The 23,507-nt window shown below is 43.7% G+C and overlaps 1 protein-coding gene across 1 annotated transcript in view; it reads left to right on the forward strand.

Annotated features, from left to right (window-relative positions):
- Positions 1-23,507, forward strand: part of grm5 (glutamate metabotropic receptor 5) — a 178,400-nt gene that overhangs the window by 21,933 nt on the left and 132,960 nt on the right. The window contains exons 3-4 of the mRNA XM_033023426.1: positions 1,061-1,307; positions 4,982-5,150. Coding sequence (XP_032879317.1) covers positions 1,061-1,307; positions 4,982-5,150 — 416 coding nt within the window. The remainder of the gene's footprint in view (positions 1-1,060; positions 1,308-4,981; positions 5,151-23,507) is intronic.

The raw sequence follows: 23,507 nt of genomic DNA on the forward strand, positions 1-23,507 counted from the left end.
TAACTCCTATCTATGACCTCCTCGCTCTCCCTGAGCAGACAGAGGTCATCGAGTTGCTGTTCCAGGTTCCTAACACGGTCCCTTAGGAGCCCCATCTCGACGCACCTGGCGCAGATGTGGACGTCTGGAGAGCACTCAGCCTCCATGACCTCCCACATCTGACATCCAGAACAGTAAACTGCCCTGGCCCTCATTCTCCCCCTTAACCGAATACAATAAAGCCTTACCCGGGATACAAGCCAATCAGCTGCTTCCTCTAGTCCTGTAACGGCTGCTTCCTCTATTCCGTTCGACCAATCAGAGGCTTCCACCAGCCCCCTTAATTTGAAGTGTGATCTGCGAATGGAACATTGCAGATTTTGGTCGCTCCTCCCTCTGTAACGGCTCCTGGGCCTCTGTTGAGACAAGCCCCGCGATGGTTTTTTTAACTCACCACACGAAGGTCGCTCCTCCCTCTGTAACGGCTCCCGGGCTCTGTGTTGAAACAAGCCCCGCGATGGGTTTTTTAACTCACCACATGAAGGTCGCTCCTCCCTCTGTAACGGCTCCTGGGCCTCTGTTGAGACAAGCCGCGATGGGTTTTTTAACTCACCACACGAAGGTCGCTCCTCCCTCTGTAACGGCTCCCGGGCCTGGACAAGCCTTTTGAGTGGTTCCAACACAGAGACAAGTGTGTAAAAGAATTCAAAAAGGGCATGTAATACAACAGTGGCATTGCAAACTGAAATACTAATTTATCATGATGCAAAGCATTTGTGAAGTCTTAATTAAGACAATATTGAAGGAGAGGAGATCATAATCAGTTCCCTAAAGAAATATGTCAGCGGAGTGTATATAGTGATTATGTGTCTCTTGGGAATACAATAACAGTTGGAACACATGACTCTGATCTAATGATAACATGAGAATAGATAACATCCAAAGGGATCTTATTTAAGCTCCTGTTGCTTTTATGCTCGAAATGTAATTATATAACTTTACGGTGATCTGCGATTTCATGATGAATTAGTTGTAAGTCCAATATGTAAAATCAATCTTTTTGTATTCTTTTTGACACCAGGAAGAGAATCATTACAGGAACAATATGTTCAAGACACCAAGATGGGATTTGTGATAAATGCAATTTATTCCATGGCCCATGCACTACACAACATGCAGCAAAGCCTGTGTCCAGGAGTTAATGGGCTATGCGAGGCAATGAAGCCAGTTGATGGGAGAATACTACTGGAATTCCTCATGAAGATCAATTTTACTGGGGCATCTGGAGATATCATCTCTTTTGATGAGAATGGAGATTCACCAGGAAGGTATGTTATTATCTAACTGCAAAAGCTTTCCATTCATATGGATTATTTGCGATTGTTGGAGATTGTTGGTGCTCAAGGATCGTACTATCATTTATCAAATTGAATAAAGATTGATATATGCCAGCCTGGATAAGAGAAAAATATAGACAAACTGCATAACATTGGCATAAACCATCGCATTAGTCATCATGTACCACCTTAATTTCATAGACTTTTGTAATTCTTAGTTTATTCCCTCATTATCTTCAGTTTTTCTGTTTGGTACAGGTTTTGTTTAAGGCATCATTATTGAATCCCTGCCTATTTTCATTATTTCTATAGTCTCCTAACTCTCAAAAGCTGAAGTGTACATTAAAATGTGGTGTGAAAAATAGTTTAAAGATATTGATTACTAAAGCAAGTGGATTTATTTGGTGTTTAAATGCTAAGTAAATATTTTTGGTAGACCCGTTGAATTTATTCATTGGATGTTATCCAAACTATCACTACGTAAAATATTTATTCCTCATTTTACCCTATTTCTCTTGCCCAAAGCCTTGAACCTGACATTGGTCCTTGTGTTACTATCTCTTTGGAATGGATTGGGTTTTTTACCTACCTTATCTAAACCTGCCATAGTCTTGTATATTTTCATTGTATCTCCCCTCAATTTCCTTTGCTCCACGAGGAACAACTTTGGCTTCTCCAACCTAACCATGTAGCCAAAATCATTCACCACTGGAATCATTCTGAGAATTTTCTTCTGCACCTCATGGACCTTTTAATCCTACCTTGTATGTGATGATCAAATCTGTTACAATGCTCTAAAGGTGCAAGGAATGGTAGATGCTGGAATCATGAGCAAAGCTCAAAGTGCTGGAGTAATTCAGCGGGTGAGGCAGCATTTGTGGAGCGAATGAATAGGTGACATTTTTGTCGGACTCTTCTTCCAACACATATTTCAGGTTGGGACCCTTCTTCAATACTGCAGAAAAGGCATACCCAGAGCTTTATAAAAGATCAATACAACCTCTTTGTCTAGGTACCCAATATGAAGCAAAAGATCCCGTATTCTCTACTAAATACTCTCTCAAAATGTCCAATCACTTTCAAAGATCCATGCACATGAATGTCCCCAAGACCCTCTTTTCCTGATTACTCGTGAGAATTGTACATTATATCTCTATGGTTTATCCATATACTTTCATTTAAAGTGCATCACCTCACACTTCTGTGCATTAAATTCCACCTGCCCCTGGTCCATCCATTCTGTTGGTCTATCTTTTTGCAGCAGCAGATTAGTATCCTCGTGTTTTGACATTTTGAGCAAACATTAACATTTTACTTTGTGTTTGTAAATTAAATGAAATATGTAGAAAATAGCAGTAATGTAACTCTACCATCCACCTGAAAGCAATGACTCACCTTTTCCATGCTTGAGATAATTATTTATACAAGCTGACTCCAACCCTCTTATTCCATGGGTCTCAGTTTTGTTAACTGGACTTTTTATGTGGTGCACTATCAAAAGTTTCCTTAGCATCCATGCAGACAACATCTACTGCATTCCTTCATAAATCTTCTCTGTTTACCATTTAATTTATTTGACACTGGTGTCAATGCGAGAAGATATTTCCAACCAAATTGCCCCCCAGATACGAGGCACTTGTGTCAACCACCTTGTTGGACCTGTTGGACACAAACACCTTGTTGGACCTGTTGGACACAAACACCTTGTTGGACACAAACACCAGGCTGGTCAGGACAGCATATTTCCTCTTTTTAAACAAATGGGATTTTTCAACACTTCAGTAATTTCATGGTTATTGTCACCAGGAGTATGTTTATTTAATTTCTTGAATTTAAATTTCCCCATTGGTGCAATGCTCCGCTGTTAGACCAGCAATTTGACCATTCTGCCACCATGGCTCTTAATTAATTTGCTCTTCATTTCCTCGTCAATTCATGTCAAGTTGTGTTTTTTGTCACATGACCATGTACGGTGAGGTACAGATCCAATGAAAGTCTTGCTTTCAAGAGCATCACAGGTACATCGGTTCAAACAACACACAAAAATATAAATTGTACATAAACTACTAATGAATAACACAAGAGAGTGAAAAGCAAAAGTGTACAAAAATCAAGACAATACAAAAACACAATTTGAAAATCAAGTCTTTGGGTAGTGCAGGAGGTGATCCGTGGTGTTCTGTTGCTGTGAGAGGATTAGTGTTGTACAGGTTCCTTCACAACAGAGTATTTAGTCTAGTTCTTACTCAAAAAATTCACCTGAAATGCATCAGACTCCCTTTCTTTTCTTTTATCAAATTCTTAACCTCTCTCAAGGCCCTGGCATTAATGGATAGTGCACTTAGTCTGTACTGAGGTATTTCCTCTGAAAAGATCACCCATTGTTATGTTGCCTTATTCTTCCTGTTAATCTTTGGTTCCATTTTACTCTAGATCCTTTCTCATCCCATTCAAATTAACACTGTTCCAATCTAGTGGTTTTATATTAGATTGTTCCTTGCCTTCTCCAATGCTAACCTAACCCAAATAATTAGTTTTACACATAGGGCGGTACAGTGGCCAGCGATGGAGTTGCTGCCTTACAGCAGCAGAGACCCAGGTCCAAACTTGACCAGTGGTGCTGTTCGTATGGAGTTTGTACATTCTCCCTGTGACTGAGTGGGTTTTCACTGAGAGCATCGGTTTCTTCCCACATTCCAAAAGTCATATTGGTTTGTAGTTAATTGTCCCTAGTGTGTAGGATAGAACTTGTGTATGGGTGATTACTGGCCAGTGCAGGCACAGAACACGGAGGGCCTATTTCCACACTATCTCTAAATTAAACTAAAATAATCAAGTGTCCTCCATCAGGCATTTAATCCATTTAACCTGCTTCATTCTCCAATACCAGATCCAACAATATCTCCTTCATAGTTAAACTGTGAATGTACCATTCAATACACTTTCCTGGACACATGCAGAAATGTTGTCTTCCCCACCCCCTCCCAATCCTGCCTCTACTACTTCTACCTCTACTTCCTACTTCTTTTGACCAGCATTATCCAGGTCAACATTTGGGTAACTAGAAGCCAACAAAATTGCCACTTTATACCATATAAACATTTCTGACATTTCTCTCCAGTTTTGCTTCCCGGATTCCCACTCTCGAGGCCTTTCTTGTCTTTCTAACAAAATGAATTCCGTCTGTAATCCTTCAAAGATATCCTCTGTTTTCAAACTAGCACAACCAGTCCACCAAGCCTTTTCTCTTTTCCTATCCTTTCTCAGTTTTGTATCTGTTATTATTAAATGCCTCTATCCTCACCATGTTTAATGCAGTTTCTGTTATTGCTCCTCTTTTGTAAGAAGATGATGTTATAAATAGCAGGTATAAAATTCTTTAAGAAATGCAAAAAGTGTTCAAGCTGTTTACTTGCCCCTCTCCTGCCCACCCACAGAAATTAATATACCTGGTCACCTGTATAATTTGTTACAATTAATAAAAAGTGAATATAATTTATCTGCAATTTTGCCTGCCTTGTCCACAATATCAATGTATTTTTTGAAGTTCATCCTGCAGTACTTTCAGCTCAAGTACCATCCAAAACTTATATTCATTCACCTTCATTTTCTTTCATATTTTTAGGATCTTGAGTGATTGTCTAACATTATTTTCTTGCATTTAGGTATGAAATCATGAATTTTAAAAAGCTGAGGAAAGACCATTTTGACTATATGAACATCGGAAGCTGGGAAAACGGGGAACTGAAAATGGATGACTCTAGAATTTGGGTCAATAAAGAACTTGTTGTCCGATCAGTCTGCAGTGACCCATGTGCAAAAGCTGAAATAAAGGTGAGTGGGCTTATTCCTCATGTGCATTGCACATAATATTTAATTTTGCATTGCAAAGGATCAATTTTCATCCCATTTTCTGGACTTCAGGGTATTAGCTATGAGGAGACAAACTTGAATTGTTGGATTTATATATTGTTTTACGTTAATTTGCCTATTAAGCTACAGTAAGAATTTCATTGTTCTATTCCCAGTGCATATTACAGCTAAACACTCTTGACTCATGACACTTGATGATTGACTCTTGAAACAGCAACCAACCACTCCAAAGACGTAAAGGTTTGTAGGTTAATTGGCTTGGTATAATTGTAATTTGTCCCTAGTGCGTGTAAGATAGTGTTAGTGTGTGGAGATCGCTGGTCGGCACGGACTCGGTCAGCCAAAGGTCATGTTTCCGCACTGTATCTCTGAACTGAACTAAACTGAAGGCAATTAAAAATGAGGCAAGAGGGCATCAGTCAATTTAGTTGATTTCTTGGCAATCCTGTGCATGTTTATGCTGCTGGGCAATGCCTTGTTTCAATCGCAAATTGATCACAAATGATTATAAAGCGTGGTGATAGCCATTGATGGGAGATCTTATCTTCACTTCTATGCAAATTATTTTACGTGAAAGCATGACCAAATCGTTCACCTGGTCAAAAAGTATGTTAATGAATTCAGGTAGTTTTTCCTTTCTACTCTTGTAAATAATCGACAAATCTAGAACTAGGCCCTTTGTCACATAGTCTACACTGACCATTAACCACCCATTCACACTAATCTGACATTAATCCCATTTTGTATTCTCCCCACAAGCGTGGCACTATGAATTTGTAGTCACTCAGCCATTCATTAACAGATCTGGGAATACTGCTCTAATGTACAGTATGGTAATTTTTTTCCTTCATGGATAGTGATCTAAATTCTATTTAACAAAGATCGTCCAACTATCTAAGAAAATATGCTCTGGGGCTTACAAAGGCTAATGTATAATACATTATCGCACTTCAAGCAAAATTTAACATTTCTGAAACAAGCAGAATTATGAATTGTATTCCTTCACTTTCTGATGCCTTAGGTCAATAATATTCTATATTATTCTATAATTGGCAACATCAATCAAACTGAAAGTAATATTGGGTCCCACTCACCCAGAAAAGCCTCACTGATTTAGAAATTAATTTGCTACTGCTGAGTCCTAACTTTATTGGTTTTTGTAGTTCAAAGTATTCGAGCAAAGGTTCTTAATATATTTAATTCACAGAATTGTAACTATCCAAGAATGTTGGCTTAGGTAGACAAAAAATGCTGGAGAAACTCAGCGGGTGAGGCAGCATCTATGGAGAGAAGGACTTGGCGACGTTTCGGGTCGAGACCCTTCTTCAGACTGAAGGGTCTGAAAAAGGGTCTCGACACGAAACGTCGCCTATTGTTCAGTCTGAAGAAGTGTCTCGACCCAAAAAGTCACCTATTCCTGCTCTCCAGAGATGCTGTGTTAATGAAGGAACTGCAGATGCTGGAAAATCGAAGGTACACAGGTGCGACAGAGGTTCACCTGCACCCCCTCCATTCAAGGACCCAAGCAGTCGTTCCAGGTGCGACAGAGGTTCACCTGCACCTCCTCCAACCTCATCTATTGCATCCGCTGCTCTAGATGTCAGCTGATTTATATCGGTGAGACCAAGCGTAGGCTTGGCGATCGTTTCGCCGAACACCTCCGCTCGGTCCGCACTAATCAACCTGATCTCCCAATGGCTCAGCACTTCAACTCCCCCTCCCATTCCGTATCCGACCTCTCTGTCCTGGGCCTCCTCCACGGCCAGAGTGAGCAACACCGGAAATTGGAGGAACAACACCTCATATTCCGCTTGGGTAGTCTGCATCCTGGTGGCATGAGCATTGAATTCTTACAATTCCGTTAACCCTTGCTGTCTCCTCCCCTTCCTACCACCCTCAGCCCTCGGGTTCCTCCTCCTCCTTTTTCCTTTCTTCTCCCCGCCTCCCCCTATCAGTCTGAAGAAGGGTTTCAGCCCGAAACTTTGCCTATCTCCTTCGCTCCATGGATGCTGCTGCACCCGCTGAGTTTCTCCAGCATTTTTGTGTACCTCCAGAGATGCTGCCTGTCCTGTTGAGTTACTCCAGTATTTTGTGTCTATCTTTGGAGCATAGAATGTTTGTATATAAACTGCTGACTTTCATTGGAGATATCTTCAGGTGGTCTTGGAAGCTGAACATGAAGCAGCTCTGGGCCTGGAAGTCTCATATAAAAAATAAGCGATCTACACTCTCACAGTCTGCAGTTAGTAAGTCTAGGCCCCTGCAGTGGTCATCCTAATGAAAATCTCCATCATCTGTTTGCCGGGGTCAGTCAGGTGAATGTGGCTGTACCACTTCAGTTTACAGCCCTGTTTATGTGCCACTTAATCTACAAGATAGTGGGAACCCAATTCAAGCCAATTCAAAACAAGGTTGAATATATATGTGGATGATGCAACTCGGGATCAGTTTGCACAAAGTGTGATGTGAGTATGGGACTAGCAGCAGTAATAGCTCCGTTAAAATTATGGAAGGTATGAATTTCAGGTAAATATTTAATTTAATAGGGATTTTGGTTGGTGTTGATGATCATTTATTAACATTAGAGGCTAATGGCACGGCATTTGAAGGTACATTCACTTACATTGACCATTAATGTGAGGTTAGTGAACTTCTTGCAGCTTGGCATCCAGGTCCTCAGCAATTGAATCATGACAGTAACATAGAAACATAGAAACATAGAAACATAGAAACATAGAAATTAGGTGCAGGAGTAGGCCATTCGGCCCTTCGAGCCTGCACCGCCATTCAATATGATCATGGCTGATCATCCAACTCAGTATCCCATACCTGCCTTCTCTCCATACCCTCTGATCCCCTTAGCCACAAGGGCCACATCTAACTCCCTCTTAAATATAGCCAATGAACTGGCCTCGACTACCCTCTGTGGCAGGGAGTTCCAGAGATTCACCACTCTCTGTGTGAAAAAAGGTCTTCTCATCTCGGTTTTAAAGGATTTCCCCCTTATCCTTAAGCTGTGACCCCTTGTCCTGGACTTCCCCAACATCGGGAGCAATCTTCCTGCATCTAGCCTGTCCAACCCCTTAAGAATTTTGTAAGTTTCTATAAGATCCCCTCTCAATCTCCTAAATTCTAGAGAGTATAAACCAAGTCTATCCAGTCTTTCTTCATAAGACAGTCCTGACATCCCAGGAATCAGTCTGGTGAACCTTCTCTGCACTCCCTCTATGGCAATAATGTCCTTCCTCAGATTTGGAGACCAAAACTGTACGCAATACTCCAGGTGTGGTCTCACCAAGACCCTGTACAACTGCAGTAGAACCTCCCTGCTCCTATACTCAAATCCTTTTGCTATGAAAGCTAACATACCATTCGCTTTCTTCACTGCCTGCTTCACCTGCATGCCCACTTTCAATGACTGGTGTACCATGACACCCAGGTCTCGCTGCATCTCCCCTTTTCCTAGTCGGCCACCATTTAGATAATAGTCTGCTTTCCTGTTTTTGCCACCAAAATGGATAACCTCACATTTATCCACATTATACTGCATCTGCCAAACATTTGCCCACTCACCCAGCCTATCCAAGTCACCTTGCAGTCTCCTAGCATCCTCCTCACAGCTAACACTGCCCCCCAGCTTAGTGTCATCCGCAAACTTGGAGATATTGCCTTCAATTCCCTCATCCAGATCATTAATATATATTGTAAATAGCTGGGGTCCCAGCACTGAGCCTTGCGGTACCCCACTAGTCACTGCCTGCCATTGTGAAAAGGACCCGTTTACTCCTACTCTTTGCTTCCTGTTTGCCAGCCAGTTCTCTATCCACATCAATACTGAACCCCCAATGCCGTGTGCTTTAAGTTTGTAAACTAATCTCTTATGTGGGACCTTGTCGAAAGCCTTCTGGAAGTCCAGATACACCACATCCACTGGTTCTCCCCTATCCACGCTACTAGTTACATCCTCGAAAAATTCTATAAGATTCGTCAGACATGATTTACCTTTTGTAAATCCATGCTGACTTTGTCCAATGATTTCACCACTTTCCAAATGTGCAGCTATCCTATCTTTAATAACTGATTCTAGCAGTTTCCTCACTACCGATGTTAGACTAACTGGTCTGTAATTCCCCGTTTTCTCTCTCCCTCCCTTCTTAAAAAGTGGGGTTACGTTTGCTACCCGCCAATCCTCAGGAACTACTCCAGAATCTAAAGAGTTTTGAAAGATTATTACTAATGCATCCACTATTTCTGGAGCTACTTCCTTAAGTACTCTGGGATGCAGCCTATCTGGCCCTGGGGATTTATCGGCCTTTAATCCATTTAATTTACCCAACACCACTTCCCGGCTAACCTGGATTTCACTCAATTCCTCCAACTCCTTTGACCCGCAGTCCCCTGCTATTTCCGGCAGATTATTTATGTCTTCCTTAGTGAAGACGGAACCAAAGTAGTTATTCAATTGGTCCGCCATATTCTTGTTCCCCATGATCAACTCACCTGTTTCTGACTGCAAGGGACCTACATTTGTTTTAACTAATCTCTTTCTTTTCACATATCTATAAAAACTTTTGCAGTCAGTTTTTATGTTCCCTGCCAGTTTTCTTTCATAATCTATTTTTCCTTTCCTAATTAAGCCCTTTGTCCTCCTCTGCTGGTCTCTGAATTTCTCCCAGTCTGCTTTTTCTGGCTAATTTGTACGCATCATCCTTCGCTTTGATACTATCCCTGATTTCCCTTGTTATCCACGGATGCACTACCTTCCCTGATTTATTCTTTTGCCAAACTGGGATGAACAATTTTTGTAGTTCATCCATGCAGTCTTTAAATGTCTTCCATTGCATATCCACCGTCAACCCTTTTAGAATGAATTGCCAGCCTATCTTGGCCAATTCACGTCTCATACCCTCAAAGTTACCTTTCTTTAAGTTCAGAACCATTGTTTCTGAATTAACAATGTCACTCTCCATCCTAATGAAGAACTCAACCATATTATGGTCACTCTTGCCCAAGGGGGCACGTACTACAAGACTGCTAACTAACCCTTCCTCATTACTCAATACCCAGTCTAAAATAGCCTGCTCTCTCGTTGGTTCCTCTACATGTTGATTTAGATAACTATCCCGCATACATTCCAAAAAATCCTCTTCCTCAGCACCCCTGCCAATTTGATTCACCCAATCTATATGTAGATTGAAGTCACCCATTATAACGGTTTTGCCTTTGTCGCACGCATTTCTAATTTCCTGTTTGATACCATCTCCAACTTCACTACTACTGTTAGGTGGCCTGTACACAACACCCACCAGCGTTTTCTGCCCCTTAGTGTTTCGCAGCTCTACCCATACCGATTCCACATCCTGCAAACTAATGTCCTTCCTTTCCATTGCGTTAATCTCCTCTCTAATAAGCAACGCTACCCCACCTCCTTTTCCTTTCTCTCTATCCCTCCTGAATATTGAATATCCCTGGATGTTCAGCTCCCAGCCTTGGTCACCCTGGAGCCATGTCTCCGTGATCCCAACTATATCATAGTCATTAATAGCTATCTGCACATTCAACTCATCCACCTTATTACGAATGCTCCTTGCATTGAGACACAAAGCCTTCAGGCTTGTTTTTACAACACTCTTACCCCTTATACAATTTTGTTGAAAAGTGGCCCTTTTTGATTTTTGCCCTGGATTTTCCGGCCTGCCACTTTTACTTTTCACCTTGCTACCTATTGCTTCTACCCTCATTTTACACCCCTCTGTCTCTACGCTCACACATTTAAGAAACCCTTTCCCTTTAACTCCATCCTCCACTAGCCCATTCGACACCCCACCCCCCTTATTCAGTTTAAAACCACCCGTGTAGCAGTGGCAAACCTGCCTGCCAGAATGCTGGTCCCACACCTGTTAAGATGCAATCCGTCCCTTTTGTACAGTTCCCCCTTACCCCAAAACAGATCCCAGTGATCTAAGAATCTAAATCCCTGCCCCGTGCCCCAGTTCCTCAGCCACACGTTCAGGTCCCGTATCTCCCTGTTCCTGCTCTCGCCAGCACGAGGAACTGGAAGCAAACCGGAGATAACAACCCTGGAGGTCCTGCTTTTCAGCATTTTTGCGAGCTCTCTAAAGTCACGCTGCAGAATATTCATCCCCTTCTTTCCAACATCGTTTGTGCCGACATGCACTACCACTTCCGGATGTTCACCTTCGCCCTTGAGGATTTTCTGCACTCTGTCCGTGAAATCCTGGATCCTGGCACCAGGAAGGCAGCACACCATCCTCGCATCCCGTCTGTTGCCGCAGAAACCCCTGTCCGTACCTCTCACAATGGAGTCTCCGACTACAATGGCGTTGCCTGCCTTAGGCCTTTTTGGTTTTGGCTCAAAAGCCCTATTCGCATCACAAGCCAGTCCGCCGCCCAGTGTAAACACCTCTTCTGTCCCGACAGCTTCTAAGTGGGTGAACCTGTTCACAAGAGGTACAACACCCGGGGATGTTGGCATTCCATGCTTCCCTCCCGTTCTCACTGTCTCCCACCTTCTCTCTTCCAGTACCTTAGGTGTAACAATCGTACTGTAAGACTTGTCAAGGAACGACTCCGTTTCTCGGACGAACCGGAGGTCATCCACTTGCTTCACCAGTTCCCCAACACGGCCCTTCAGGAGCTCTACCTGGATGCACTTTTCGCATTTGTAGCAGCCAGAGGCACCAGCGGTGTCCTTGACCTCCCACATACTGCAAGCATCACACTGAATCAGCTTGCCTGACATCTCCTTCTTTCGTCTCTCCCTCTGCAGTGTTTTGCGTAGTCTCCTCTCCTCAGCCTCCTCTCCGAAGACTCTCGAGCCAAAGACTCGCACTTTTCTCACAGGGCACTTCACTCACTGCCGCTCCCTAAGAGCAGTCTTACTTAAATTGACTGATAAATTGCCTGATTTACCAATTTACAAACCAAATTCCTCAGTTTTCAGCTGTTTTCCCAGCACTGACTCACTTCTCTCCTCCCACTTGGGCTAGAGCCAATCAGTCGTATCTCTTGCTAATCTCCTCCTGCTGCTGCTGTTGTTGCTCCCAAAGCTACAGCAGTTCTGAGTCAAGTCTGCCTGTCCTTGACCTGTACTTAAACTGTTTTCACTTCTCTCCTCCCACTTGGGCTAGAGCCAATCAGTCGTATCTCTTGCTAATCTCCTCCTGCTGCTGCTGCTGTTGTTGTTGCTCCCAAAGCTACAGCAGTTCTGAGTCAAGTCTGCCTGTCCTTGACCTGTACTTAAACTGTTTTCACTTCTCTCCTCCCACTTGGGCTAGAGCCAATCAGTCGTATCTCTTGCTAATCTCCTCCTGCTGCTGCTGTTGTTGCTCCCAAAGCTACCTTCCTGATTTTCTGCACCCACCTCCTGTTGAACACGTGTCTGCAGGATTTCTCGGTCCACTGTATATGTCATGGCTTCTACTTGCACCTCAACCATTGAGGCATCCAGTTCAAGATCATGAAAGCTGGGGCCCTGCCTTCTCACATATTGCACAATGTACTAAAACTAAACTAATAAACTCAGAACTAAACTAAACTAATTTTATTTTGTTCTGTGGCTGAGATGCCCCTAATGCTGGAGGAAATAGTTGAGGCAGATACTATAAAATAATTTAAAAGACACTTGAACAAGTACATGGGTAGGAAATGTTTAGAGTGATATGGGCCAAATGCAAGCAAATAGGACTAGCTTAGATGGGGCAGCTTGGTTTGCATGGACGTGTTGGGCCAAAGCACCCGTTTCCATGTTGTTTTACTCTATGACTCCCTGCATTACTGCCAGTACCTGCACAATGCACCTGAGATGCAGATATGGATTATGCATCACAAACTCACTTTGAGTGGTGAAGCCCTCACATCATATTGGTCCTAAGTTGACATTATCATATTTCCTTATGATGTAGAAGGGGGTCATTTGGCCCACTGAATCAATGTCACCTTAGAGAGTAATCCCATTCCCTGCCCATACTTCTTTGGGATATGGAGCAAATCAGAGCACCTGAAGAAAACCCATACAGTCACAGAGAAGAGTAAAAAATCTCCACACAGACAGCATCTGAGGTGAGAATCAAACTCAGGTTGTTGGAGCTCCGAGACAGCAGCTTAACTGCATGTTTAACATTAACTGGATCTTGGAATCATGATAATGAACAGACAGTTTGAACTGTGTAGGAAAGAACTGCAGATGCTGGTTTAAATTGAAGGTGGACACAAAATACTGAAGTAGTATAGTATAGTATAGTTTCTTTATTGTCATTGTAACATGAACCATGTACAACGAAATTTAAAAATGTCAGCCAGTCAGTGCACCATTCAAACATTTCTAAAAGCTAACGATACATACAAGGTAAAATATTTAAAAAAAGATAAACAACTAAAATAAATATCATGAAAATAGCACGCATAAACACCCAACCCTACATCCTTCTGTCGATTTCACAGTGTACCACAATCCCTTAGTATGTATCGCCCCTGCGTTCCTTGGCGGCTACATTTAGTGCCTTTATAGCAGTGGGGTAAAAACTGTTTTTAAGTCTGTTTGTCCTTGTCCTTGTAGATCTGTACCGTCTGCCTGACGGCAACAGTTCAAACAGGGAGTGTCCGGGGTGGGAAATGTCCTTTATAATACTCTGGGATTTTTTGATGCAGCGGGAACTGTGTAAGTCCTCCAAGGTAAGGAGAGGGCAGCCGACAATCCTCTGGGCGTTGTCAATGGCCCTCTGGAGCGCTTTCCTCTGAGCCGCTGTGTAGCTGGTGTACCATACGCATACACAGTATGTTAGGATGCTCTCAATGGAGCACCAATAAAAGGACAGCAGCAGTCTCTGAGTGATGTTAATCTTCCTGAGCACCCTCAGGAAGTGCAGTCTCTGCTGGACCTTTTTCAGCAGCGCAGAGGTGTTCACGCTCCATGTCAGGTCCTCCTCAATATGGATTCCCAGGAAGCGGAAACCCGCCACCCTCTCCACACAGCCCCCTCTGATAATTAATGGTACCATGTCCGTTTTATTCTTCCTGAAGTCTATTATTATTTCTTTTGTCATTAAGGTGTTGAGGAGCAGGTTATTTTCTCCACACCACACTGTCAGCTGCTCCGCCTCATCCCGGTAGGCGTACTCGTCCCCCCCGGAGATGAGTCCCACCAATCGTAGTGTCATCCGCAAATTTGACAATGGTGTTGCTGTGGTGGGCGGGGGTGCAGTCATGTGTGTAGATGGTGTAAAGCAGGGGGCTCAGCACGCAGCCCTGTGGAAAGCCGGTACTGAGGCTGAGGGCCGTGGATGTGTGATGGCCCATTCTGACTCTCTGGCTGCGACCCGACAGGAAGCTATTTATCCACATGCAGGTGGAGTGTGGAAGTCCCAGGTCCCCCAGTTTGTCCACCAGTAACTCAGCGGGACAGGCAGCATCTCTGGAGAGAAGGAATGGGTGATGTTTCGGGTCGAGACCCTTCCTCAGTCTACCTAGACAGTTTAAACTGATGTGCTGCTGATGTTCCATTCAGCAAACATAATAAACCATGACAGTCCCAGCTTCTATTTTCAGGAACTGTTCAGTTTAACCACCTTATCACAATAGTTCTTCATCAGCCTGAGTAAATAATTAGTCGTGGCTAATTCACTTTTAAGAGCAGTTTGAAATATAGCAGTATTATTCAGTTCATTAAGTAGTTTAGATTCAATTAAAAGTAATTATATACTTAATCAACATCTATCCATTGAGTTTATTTTTTTCCACAGTTTCTAATTAGGTTGAGGTACAGCAATGATCCATTCTCTCTATTTCCAGCATAGTGAGGGACTGACAAGATATTCCCTGTGTCCCTGGGAGCCACATGTACAGGAAGTGTCTAAAGGTGCTTGAAATCATGTATTAAAGTTTCAAAGCTTAAATGGCACCAGTATATTGGCATTTGAATCTTTCCTGAATCATGGATTCCCAAATGTGGCCAATCCTTGGTTTAGTTTAGGAAGGAACTGCAAATGCTGCTTTAAACCAAAGATAGACAAAAAAATGCTGGAGTAACCCAGTGGGTCAGTCAGCATCTCTGGAGAGAAGGAATGGGTGACGTTTCTCGACCCGAAATGTCACCCATTCCTTCTCTCCAGAGATGCTGCCTGTCCCGTTGAGTTACTCCAGCATTGTGTCTATCTTGGTTTAGTTTAGTTTAGTTTAGTTTACTACTGTCACAGATACCGAGGTGCAGTGAAAAGCTTTTTTGGTGCATGCTATCCAGTCAGTGGAGAGGCTATATACATGATTACAATCAAGCTGTCCGCAGTGGACAGATACAGGATAAAGAGAATAAAGTTTAGTACAAGATATAGTCCAGTAATGTCTGATTATAGATAGTCCAAGGGCCTCTGAGGTTGATGGCAGGTGTGGACTGCTCTCCAATTGGTGGTAGCATGGCTCAGTTGCCTGATAACAGCTGGGAAGAAACTGTCCCTGAATCTGGAGGTCTGCATTTTCACACTTCTGTACCTCCAGATGATCGGCCAGATGGAATTCTGTATAACATGAGGGGGATGATTTAAGGAGTAGGATGGAGCAGACTGTGCAGGGATCCACAGGGAATGCAGCACTCTACATTAGCAATGAAATCCACAAGGGCGACCACACCATGAAGATGTACAGTTGACTGCCACGTACCATAAGGCAAAACTCATGTAGCTGCATTAGCGATTTGATTGACTAGCAGTCCCAGTCCCACCCCATATGATATGTTGATCATCACACTGCAGAAGTGTATTTGAGAAGAAAGGGACGAGCCAGAATTCATGATTCTATATTCCTTTTTACTCAGAGGGTGGTGGGCACAGGGAAAGAGCTGCCAGAGGAGGTAGTTGAGGCAGGTGCTATAGCAGCATTTAAAAGTCATTTGGACAGGTACATGGATAGAAAAGGTTTAGAGGAATATGGGAGAAATGTGGACAAATGGGACTAGCGTAGTTGGGGCATCTTAGTCAGCATGGATGTGCTGAGTCAAAGGGCCTTTTTCCGTGCTGTATGACTAGAAAATTCTATGACACTATCATCATGGGTGACATAATAATCGTGAGTTGAAAGCCTACGGTAAGAGTTCTTGGAGCTTTGAGGAAACTAGAAAACAAGATACTAGGAATACACTCTGGATTAGTACTGGTGTCACAGATTCAGATTCAGATTCAGATTCAAACTTTATTGTCATTGTGCAGTGTACAGTACAGAGACAACGAAAAGCAGTTAGCATCTCCCTAGAAGAGCGACAAAGAATATGAGCAATAAATAAATATATTTACGTGCATACAGTCACAGTAGTGCAATTATTTTTTCCTGGTGGAAGGAGTGTTAAGATTCAAGAAGTTTATTGCCATGTCAACAAGTTGATAGGAATGTGTCTTGGTTCGCTCTCAGACAAATACAATACAGTACAATACAACCACCACATACACCACAATAGATAATACAGACAATACCGTACGAAGGACAATATATACAGGATGGACAGTACCCAGCAGCGTCATGTTAAGCGTAAGTGCAAGTGCAAAAGAAAGTGCAGAGTGATTAGTGCAAATTCAAATATCTGATGGCTTGGAGGTAGGTGCTGTCTCTGAAGCGAGATGTTTTACTTTTAATGCTTCTATATCTCCTTCCTGATGGGAGGAGATTAAAGAGGTAATGTGCCGGGTGAAAGTGGTCTGCTATGATTTTTTTGGCCTTTCTGGTGAGTCTTGTTGAGTAAAGTGATGTCACTGAGGGAAGTCTGCTGCAACCGATGATCTTAGAAGCTCGGCGCACTATTCTCTCCAGCCGAATCTTATCCTGCGAGGTTGTGTGACCATACCAGACAAGCATGGAGAATGTGAGTATGCTTTCTATGGTAGACCTATAGAAGTGGGTCATGGCTGGTCGACTGACCCTGAATTTTTTGAGCTGCCGCAGGAAGTAGAGTCGCTGGTGGCACTTACTGATTATGAGACTGGTGTTGAGCTCCCATGATAGGGATTGATGTATGGTGGTCCCGAGGAACTTAAAGGAGGTGACCCTCTCAACCACCTCTCCATTGATGAAGAGAGGGAGGAGGGGGTGGCCTTCTTTCTGAAATCAACAACCAGCTCCTTAGTTTTTGAGATGTTAAGTATGAGGTTGTTGTTCTCACACCACCTTACTAGCTCCTCTACTTCACTACGGTAAACGGTTTCGATGTTATTGGTAATAAGACCTGCCACAGATGTGTCATCTGCAAACTTAAATAACAAGACAGAGTCAGAGTGTGAACAGCAAAAATGTGTGTATACAGAGTACAGAAGAGGTGATAAAACGCAACCCTGGGGGGCGCCGATGTTCAGGAACCTAGCCAGTGAGACATGGTTACCAATTTTTACCACCTGTTTTCTGTCACATAGAAAGCTATAGATCCATTTACATAGAGATGAGTTGACCCCCAGTTCCTGTAAAGTGTGTATCAACTTTACAGGAACGATGGTATTGAATGCGGAGCTAAAATCCACAAAAAGAATGCGAGCATATGTGGATCTGGATTCCAGGTGTTGGAGGATGGAGTGCACACAGAGGGACACTGTATCATCTACACTTCTGTTGGCTCTGTAGGCGAATTGATAGGGATCAAGTGTAATGCTGGAAAGATGTTTGCATACCAGTCCGGGGGGGGGGGGGGGGTGATTGGCAATCGTTGAGGTACAGTTTTGAGTAATGTATCAGCCGCAGGGAAGAAGCTGTTCCTGAAGAAGCTGCTCCAGCAACGGAGAGACCTGTAGGGCCTCCCGGATGGTAGGAGGGTAAACAGTCTGTGGTTGGGGTGAGAGCAGTCCTTGACGATGCTGAGCACCCTTTGCAGACAACGCTTGCTTTGGACAGACTCAGTGGAGGGGAGTGAGGAACCGGTGATGCATTGGGCAATTTTCACCACCATCTGCAGTGCTTCCCGGTCGGAGACAGAGCAGTTGCCATACCATACTGTGATACAGTTGGTAAGGATGCTCTCGATGGTGCAGCGGTAGAAGTTCACCAGAATCTGAGGAGACAGATAGACCTTATTTAGTCTCCTCAGGAAGAAGAGACGCTGGTTCTTGACCAGAGTTGAGGTATTGTGGGTCCAGGAGAGGTCATCGGAGATGTTGACCCCCAGGAACCTGAAGCTGGAGTAACTCAGCAGGTCCGTCAGCATCCTCGGAGAACATGGATAGATGTTGTTTTGGGTCGGGACCCTTCTTCATACTGCTTGCAGGCTTGTGAAACAGGATTGACATGGTGTGAAGGTAGACAAAAGTGCTGGAGAAACTCAGCGGGTGCAGCAGCATCTATGGAACGAAGGAAATAGGCAATGTTTCGGGCCGAAACCCTTCTTCAGACTGATGGAGGGGGGGGGGGGGGGAGGGGCGGGGAGAAGAAAGGAAAAAGGAAGAGGAGGAGCCCTAGGGCTGAGGGAGAGCTGAGAAGGGGAGGAGACAGCAAGGGCTAACGTAAATTGGAGAATTCAATGTTTATGCCGCTATGGTGCTCACTCTGGCCACGGAGGAAGCCCAGGACAGAGAGGTCGGATTCAGAATGGAAGAGGGAGTTGAAGTCCTGAGCCATCGGGAGGTCAGGTTGGTTAAAGCGGACCGAGCGGAGGTGTTCGGCGAAACAATCGCCAAACCTACGCTTGGTCTCACCGATGTAGATCAGCTGACATCTAGAGCAGCGGATGCAATAGATGAGGTTGAGTATGCTGGAATGACTGCTTGGGTCCTTGAATGGAGTCGAGGGGGGAGGTAAAGCGACAAGTGTAGCATCTCTTGCTGTTGCAAGGGAAAGTGCCCGGGGAGGTGGTGGTGCGGGAGGGAAGGGAAGAATTGACAAGGGAGTTACGGAAGGAGCGGTCTTTGCGGAAAGCAGACAGGGGGTGAGATGAGAAGATGTGCCGAGTGGTGGGGTCACGTTGGAGGTGGTGAAAATGATGGAGGAATATTTGTTGTATGTGACGTCTAGTGGGGTGAAAGGTGAGGACCAGGGGGACTCTGCCTTGTTACGAGTGGGGGGATGGGGTGAGAGAGCAGTGTTACGGGGTATGGAAGAGACCCTGGTGCGAGCCACATCTATAGTACGGGAGGGGAACCCCCGATCCCTGAAGAATGAGGACATTTCCGATGCATATTGACAAGATGTGAATTGTGTAGCTAGGAGAAAGAATGTAGGTGGAGGGAAGGGGAGCAGAGGGATCAGTACAACGTCAACTGGGACTCAGGGGAGGGAAGAAAGTTTGGGAGTTTTATGGGGGAGAAAGGGGAGGTATTTTGTAGAGGTTACCTAGAGTTGAGGAATTCAGTGTTCATACAATTGGGTTGTAAGCTACCCAAGCAGAGTAGTTGGTTATTGTTTGGTCAACCAGTGACATTGAGAATAGTTCTGGGTGGTCTGTGTACCAAGTATAGAAGTAAGAATACATTAAAATAGTAAGATTAAACGAGAACTTACCAGTTTGAAGTTTGATCTGTATTTTATGAGGAGTTACGATGAGGGATTACGTGAAGACCCCGTCCAGCACGCATGCGCGACATACTTCAAAGCAGCGTTGTGGAATCACAGAAAACACAATAATTGAAATAAACATAGTAAAGATAAGGAGAACTAAGATACCAGTTGATTTCTATAATTGAGGGTGGGAGCGGAGGGCACGTAATCCCTCATCGTAACTCCTCATAAAATACAGATCAAACTTCAAACTGGTAAGTTCTCGTTTAATCTTACTATTTTACTTCGGAGTCACGTGAGTGCCTACGTGAAGATTTTAAAGCTCTGTGATTTCAAACCGTGTAACAGTCCATACTTCACTCGCTGCCGAAGTCATCCAAGGGAGGAAGTATGTTATCGTAATCAAACCTGAATCGGTTTGTAAAACAACAATGGTATTATTTGAAAATAATAACAAAGAAATTAATGCGCCCCCGGGCTAAATTATATATTTTTTGCAGCGTCTAAAATTCTCTCTGCAAGTGAAACAGGTTTTAATGGCTTGTTGTAGAATGTTTCAAAGTTCTTCCCATGGACCACCCCGTTGTTACCAGGTTAGGTCCAGTGGCACATCCATACTGTTAGCCGCCGACGTGGATGCTGCTCTGGTGGAGTAAGATGTGTAAATATCAGTATCAACTCCAGCAGCTCCCAATACCTGTTTGAGCCATCTAGAGATGGTTTGACTCGGTACCCTGACCCAGTGGCTTTTTTGTGGCTGACCCATTTTGTCTCCCTCGGGAATTTTAGGTTATGTTGATATATTGTGGAAGGTGAGTCATGACACATAACGGTGGTCAGGTGGGTACGCCCAGAATTCCATAATGAGTCCTGAAGTTCCTGGTCTACTCTGTTTTACCAGCTCCTGAATGGTGAATGTTATTTGGTCTGATGTTACGACCATATTGTCCAGTCTGAGTAGGTAAAAGGACTGGCCCCTTATGCTGAGACTAAGCCATCAGCATGGCTGTATACAGGGTAGCTGTTTTCAGAGTAAGGGATCTGGCTGGTGGCCATCCCTTTGGTATGTCAGGACAACGCTGACATCCCAGATCTTGGTATATCTAGGTCTAGGGGGTTTTGAATAGAAGGTACCTCTCATTAATTTGGCCACCAGTGCCTGTCTTAGATAGGCTGACAGTGCACTTCTAGCACATTTGATAGTGCTATAGTTCAGACCTTCATTGTGGTGAAGGCTGGCCAGGAACTCCGGTACATAGATATGGTGGTTGATTAGTAGGTTGTCTCTGTTCTCGAGCAGTATGTTTCCCATTTTCTCACACTGGAGAGATATTGTTTCTTGGTGGAAGTCGGTGAGATGCTGTCATCGTCTCCATGGTCCTATTTGACAATCCCAGGTCCATCAAAAGGTCTTTTTGGAATCTGCAACCCAGTAGGCTTATTCTGTTATGGTATGGGTGACTTTCGCCTGATACAGGGTGGATCAGTAGATTTGGTCCGCTGGGAATGGTCATGGGTTTCAATGACCCTGTCTAGGACCACTGGGAACCATAGTCGGGTAGGCCAGTCGGGTACTACCAAAAAGTCCGAAGCAAAGTTCATCTGTATTTTGCGTAGTACCTGACTGATGAGGCAGAAAGGGGGGGGGGGGGGGAAACATAGAGATTAGTTCCCCCCCGTTCAGCGAGAATGTATCCATCGCCGCTGCCTCAAGGTCTGGTTCCCAAGCGACATACATCGGTACGTGGTGATTCCGTCGGGATGCAAAGAAATCGATATCTCGTGTTCCATATTGCTTTGTAATTTCAGCAAATACTTTGGGGTTTAATATGTCCGCCACAGTATTTAGTTTACCTGGTAGGTAAGTTGCTGATAGCCAAATATGTTTATCGACACACCATTACCAGATTGTGTTGATCAAATTGTCACATGATATCGATTTTATCCCGCCCATGTGGTTAGTATAGGCCACCATTGTGATATTGTCAAATTGTAAATGAACATGCAAAACGGTGCACTTTTGAACAATATGCTTTTAACCCATGGAACGCACCCAACATTTCCAACTAGTTTTTATGTGCAGTGTCTGTAGTAGTGATGACTAGATTAGTCCATCTACCACCTGTTCTGGATATTGGTTATTGATAAATGATGGGACTGGAACTATGCCAAATGTTCTCTTTCCATCATTATAGGTCTGAAATAGGCAATTGCATGGTTCAGTCAAAGTGACCTGTATGTTGTTTAAAACACTAGCACCTTTGCTCTAATGCAAAGGTCCAAGTTAAGTTGCTGATAACACTGCTACTAATTTCCCAATTACTCTTGCCACTTTCTCGAATGGTTGGTTGATTGTTAATCATTAATTTGTTACAGGTTTGTGCCAATTCTGCTGACTTTTCTTTTGGCAACGTTATAGACATGTGGACTGAGTTAATTGAATACCAGATAGTCCATAGTTGTGGATGGTGTCAACGTAGATTTATCTGGATGTATGACAAAGCCCAGGTTAAATACGTTTTTAGTAGCTAATGCTGCTGAATTAGCTAATTCCATGGTTTTGTCTATTGTAAAATATAATCGAGATATGCCATGACAATATGTTTCCTTAATAGTGTCAGGGCTGGTTTAAATATCTTGGAAAACAGTTTTGGCTCATATTAGGCCATTAGTCTATAATTTGTACTGCCATAGTTACCCCATCCAGGTAAATGTTTAGGTATCTTCGATGATCTTTATGAATGGGTACTGAATAGTATGCATCTTTTTAGTCAATGCCTACCATAAAGTATCCTTAGGAAATCCATTGTTTGGCAGTTACAAATGTTTTCCATTAAAGTGTGTATACCTGACGAAAGTATTCAATGTGGTTAAGTCAATGATGGTGTGATATTCACCATCCTTTTTGGTTTTAGTAAATTTAATACGAATTCCAAATGTTCATATTTAGACTTCTTTATGACCCCTTTGTATGTAACTTCTCCAGTTCAGCTTGTCCCTCATGTTTTCTTTTTAGTGAGAGGGTAAACCCCTGTGGGGTGCATGCTGAACTGGTGGCAAGTTTTCTTAAATTCAATTTTTATCCTTGAATACTTTTTGGTATATAACTACCAAGTGTGATAGTTCTTCATGCTTTCACAAACAGGTGTAGTCCCCCCCCCCCCACCCCTGTTAGCACAATCCCCTCACCTTTTATGTGATGGTATGAACCAGACCCACGTACCTCCACTGTTGTTTGGTGGTGTGTTAATTTATTCGGTTTCTGGTTCCTTGTCTGTCGGGGTGGTGCTGTTGGGGGGTGGCGCATTTTCCATGGGGCCCGCTCTGGGCCCTGTCCCGAAAGACTTGCGGGGATGGCATGCGGGCCCCGAGCTTTCACCAGTACCATGAAGTAGACGCCTACTGGTGGATGCATAGAGGTACTGCCGTCTGGGTTTTGCGTGGTTTGCTCATTCCGGGTCCTGCCCTCATGAGGCCGAATGTCTTGGATTCTTCGTCCAGATTTTAGGCTTGATTTGGTAATTCTTTGCCAAATAGCAGGATCTGTGGTTCTGAGGCCGGCGTTCTCACAGTCCTGCGCATTTTTGAGGTTGAGGGCAGGTTTTATGACCTCCTTCCAGTGGTTGCCAATCACATACTGTGTTGCACAGCAGAGTCAGGGTGTTTTGGAATGTCAACCCTGTCTCTGGTATGAGCATGTGAAGTGATAGCCGACGTCAGGGGTATCAACATTTTGCAATTTTAAGTTTTTGGGTTTAAATGCCCTGCTCAATGTACCCCCAGTAATGGCAGGCACATTGAGCAAATGCAATTTTGGGGAGGCGTGATAAAGTCCAACGC

The sequence above is a fragment of the Amblyraja radiata genome, chromosome 6 (genome assembly GCF_010909765.2).
Source record: "Amblyraja radiata isolate CabotCenter1 chromosome 6, sAmbRad1.1.pri, whole genome shotgun sequence".
Taxonomy (NCBI): domain Eukaryota; kingdom Metazoa; phylum Chordata; class Chondrichthyes; order Rajiformes; family Rajidae; genus Amblyraja; species Amblyraja radiata.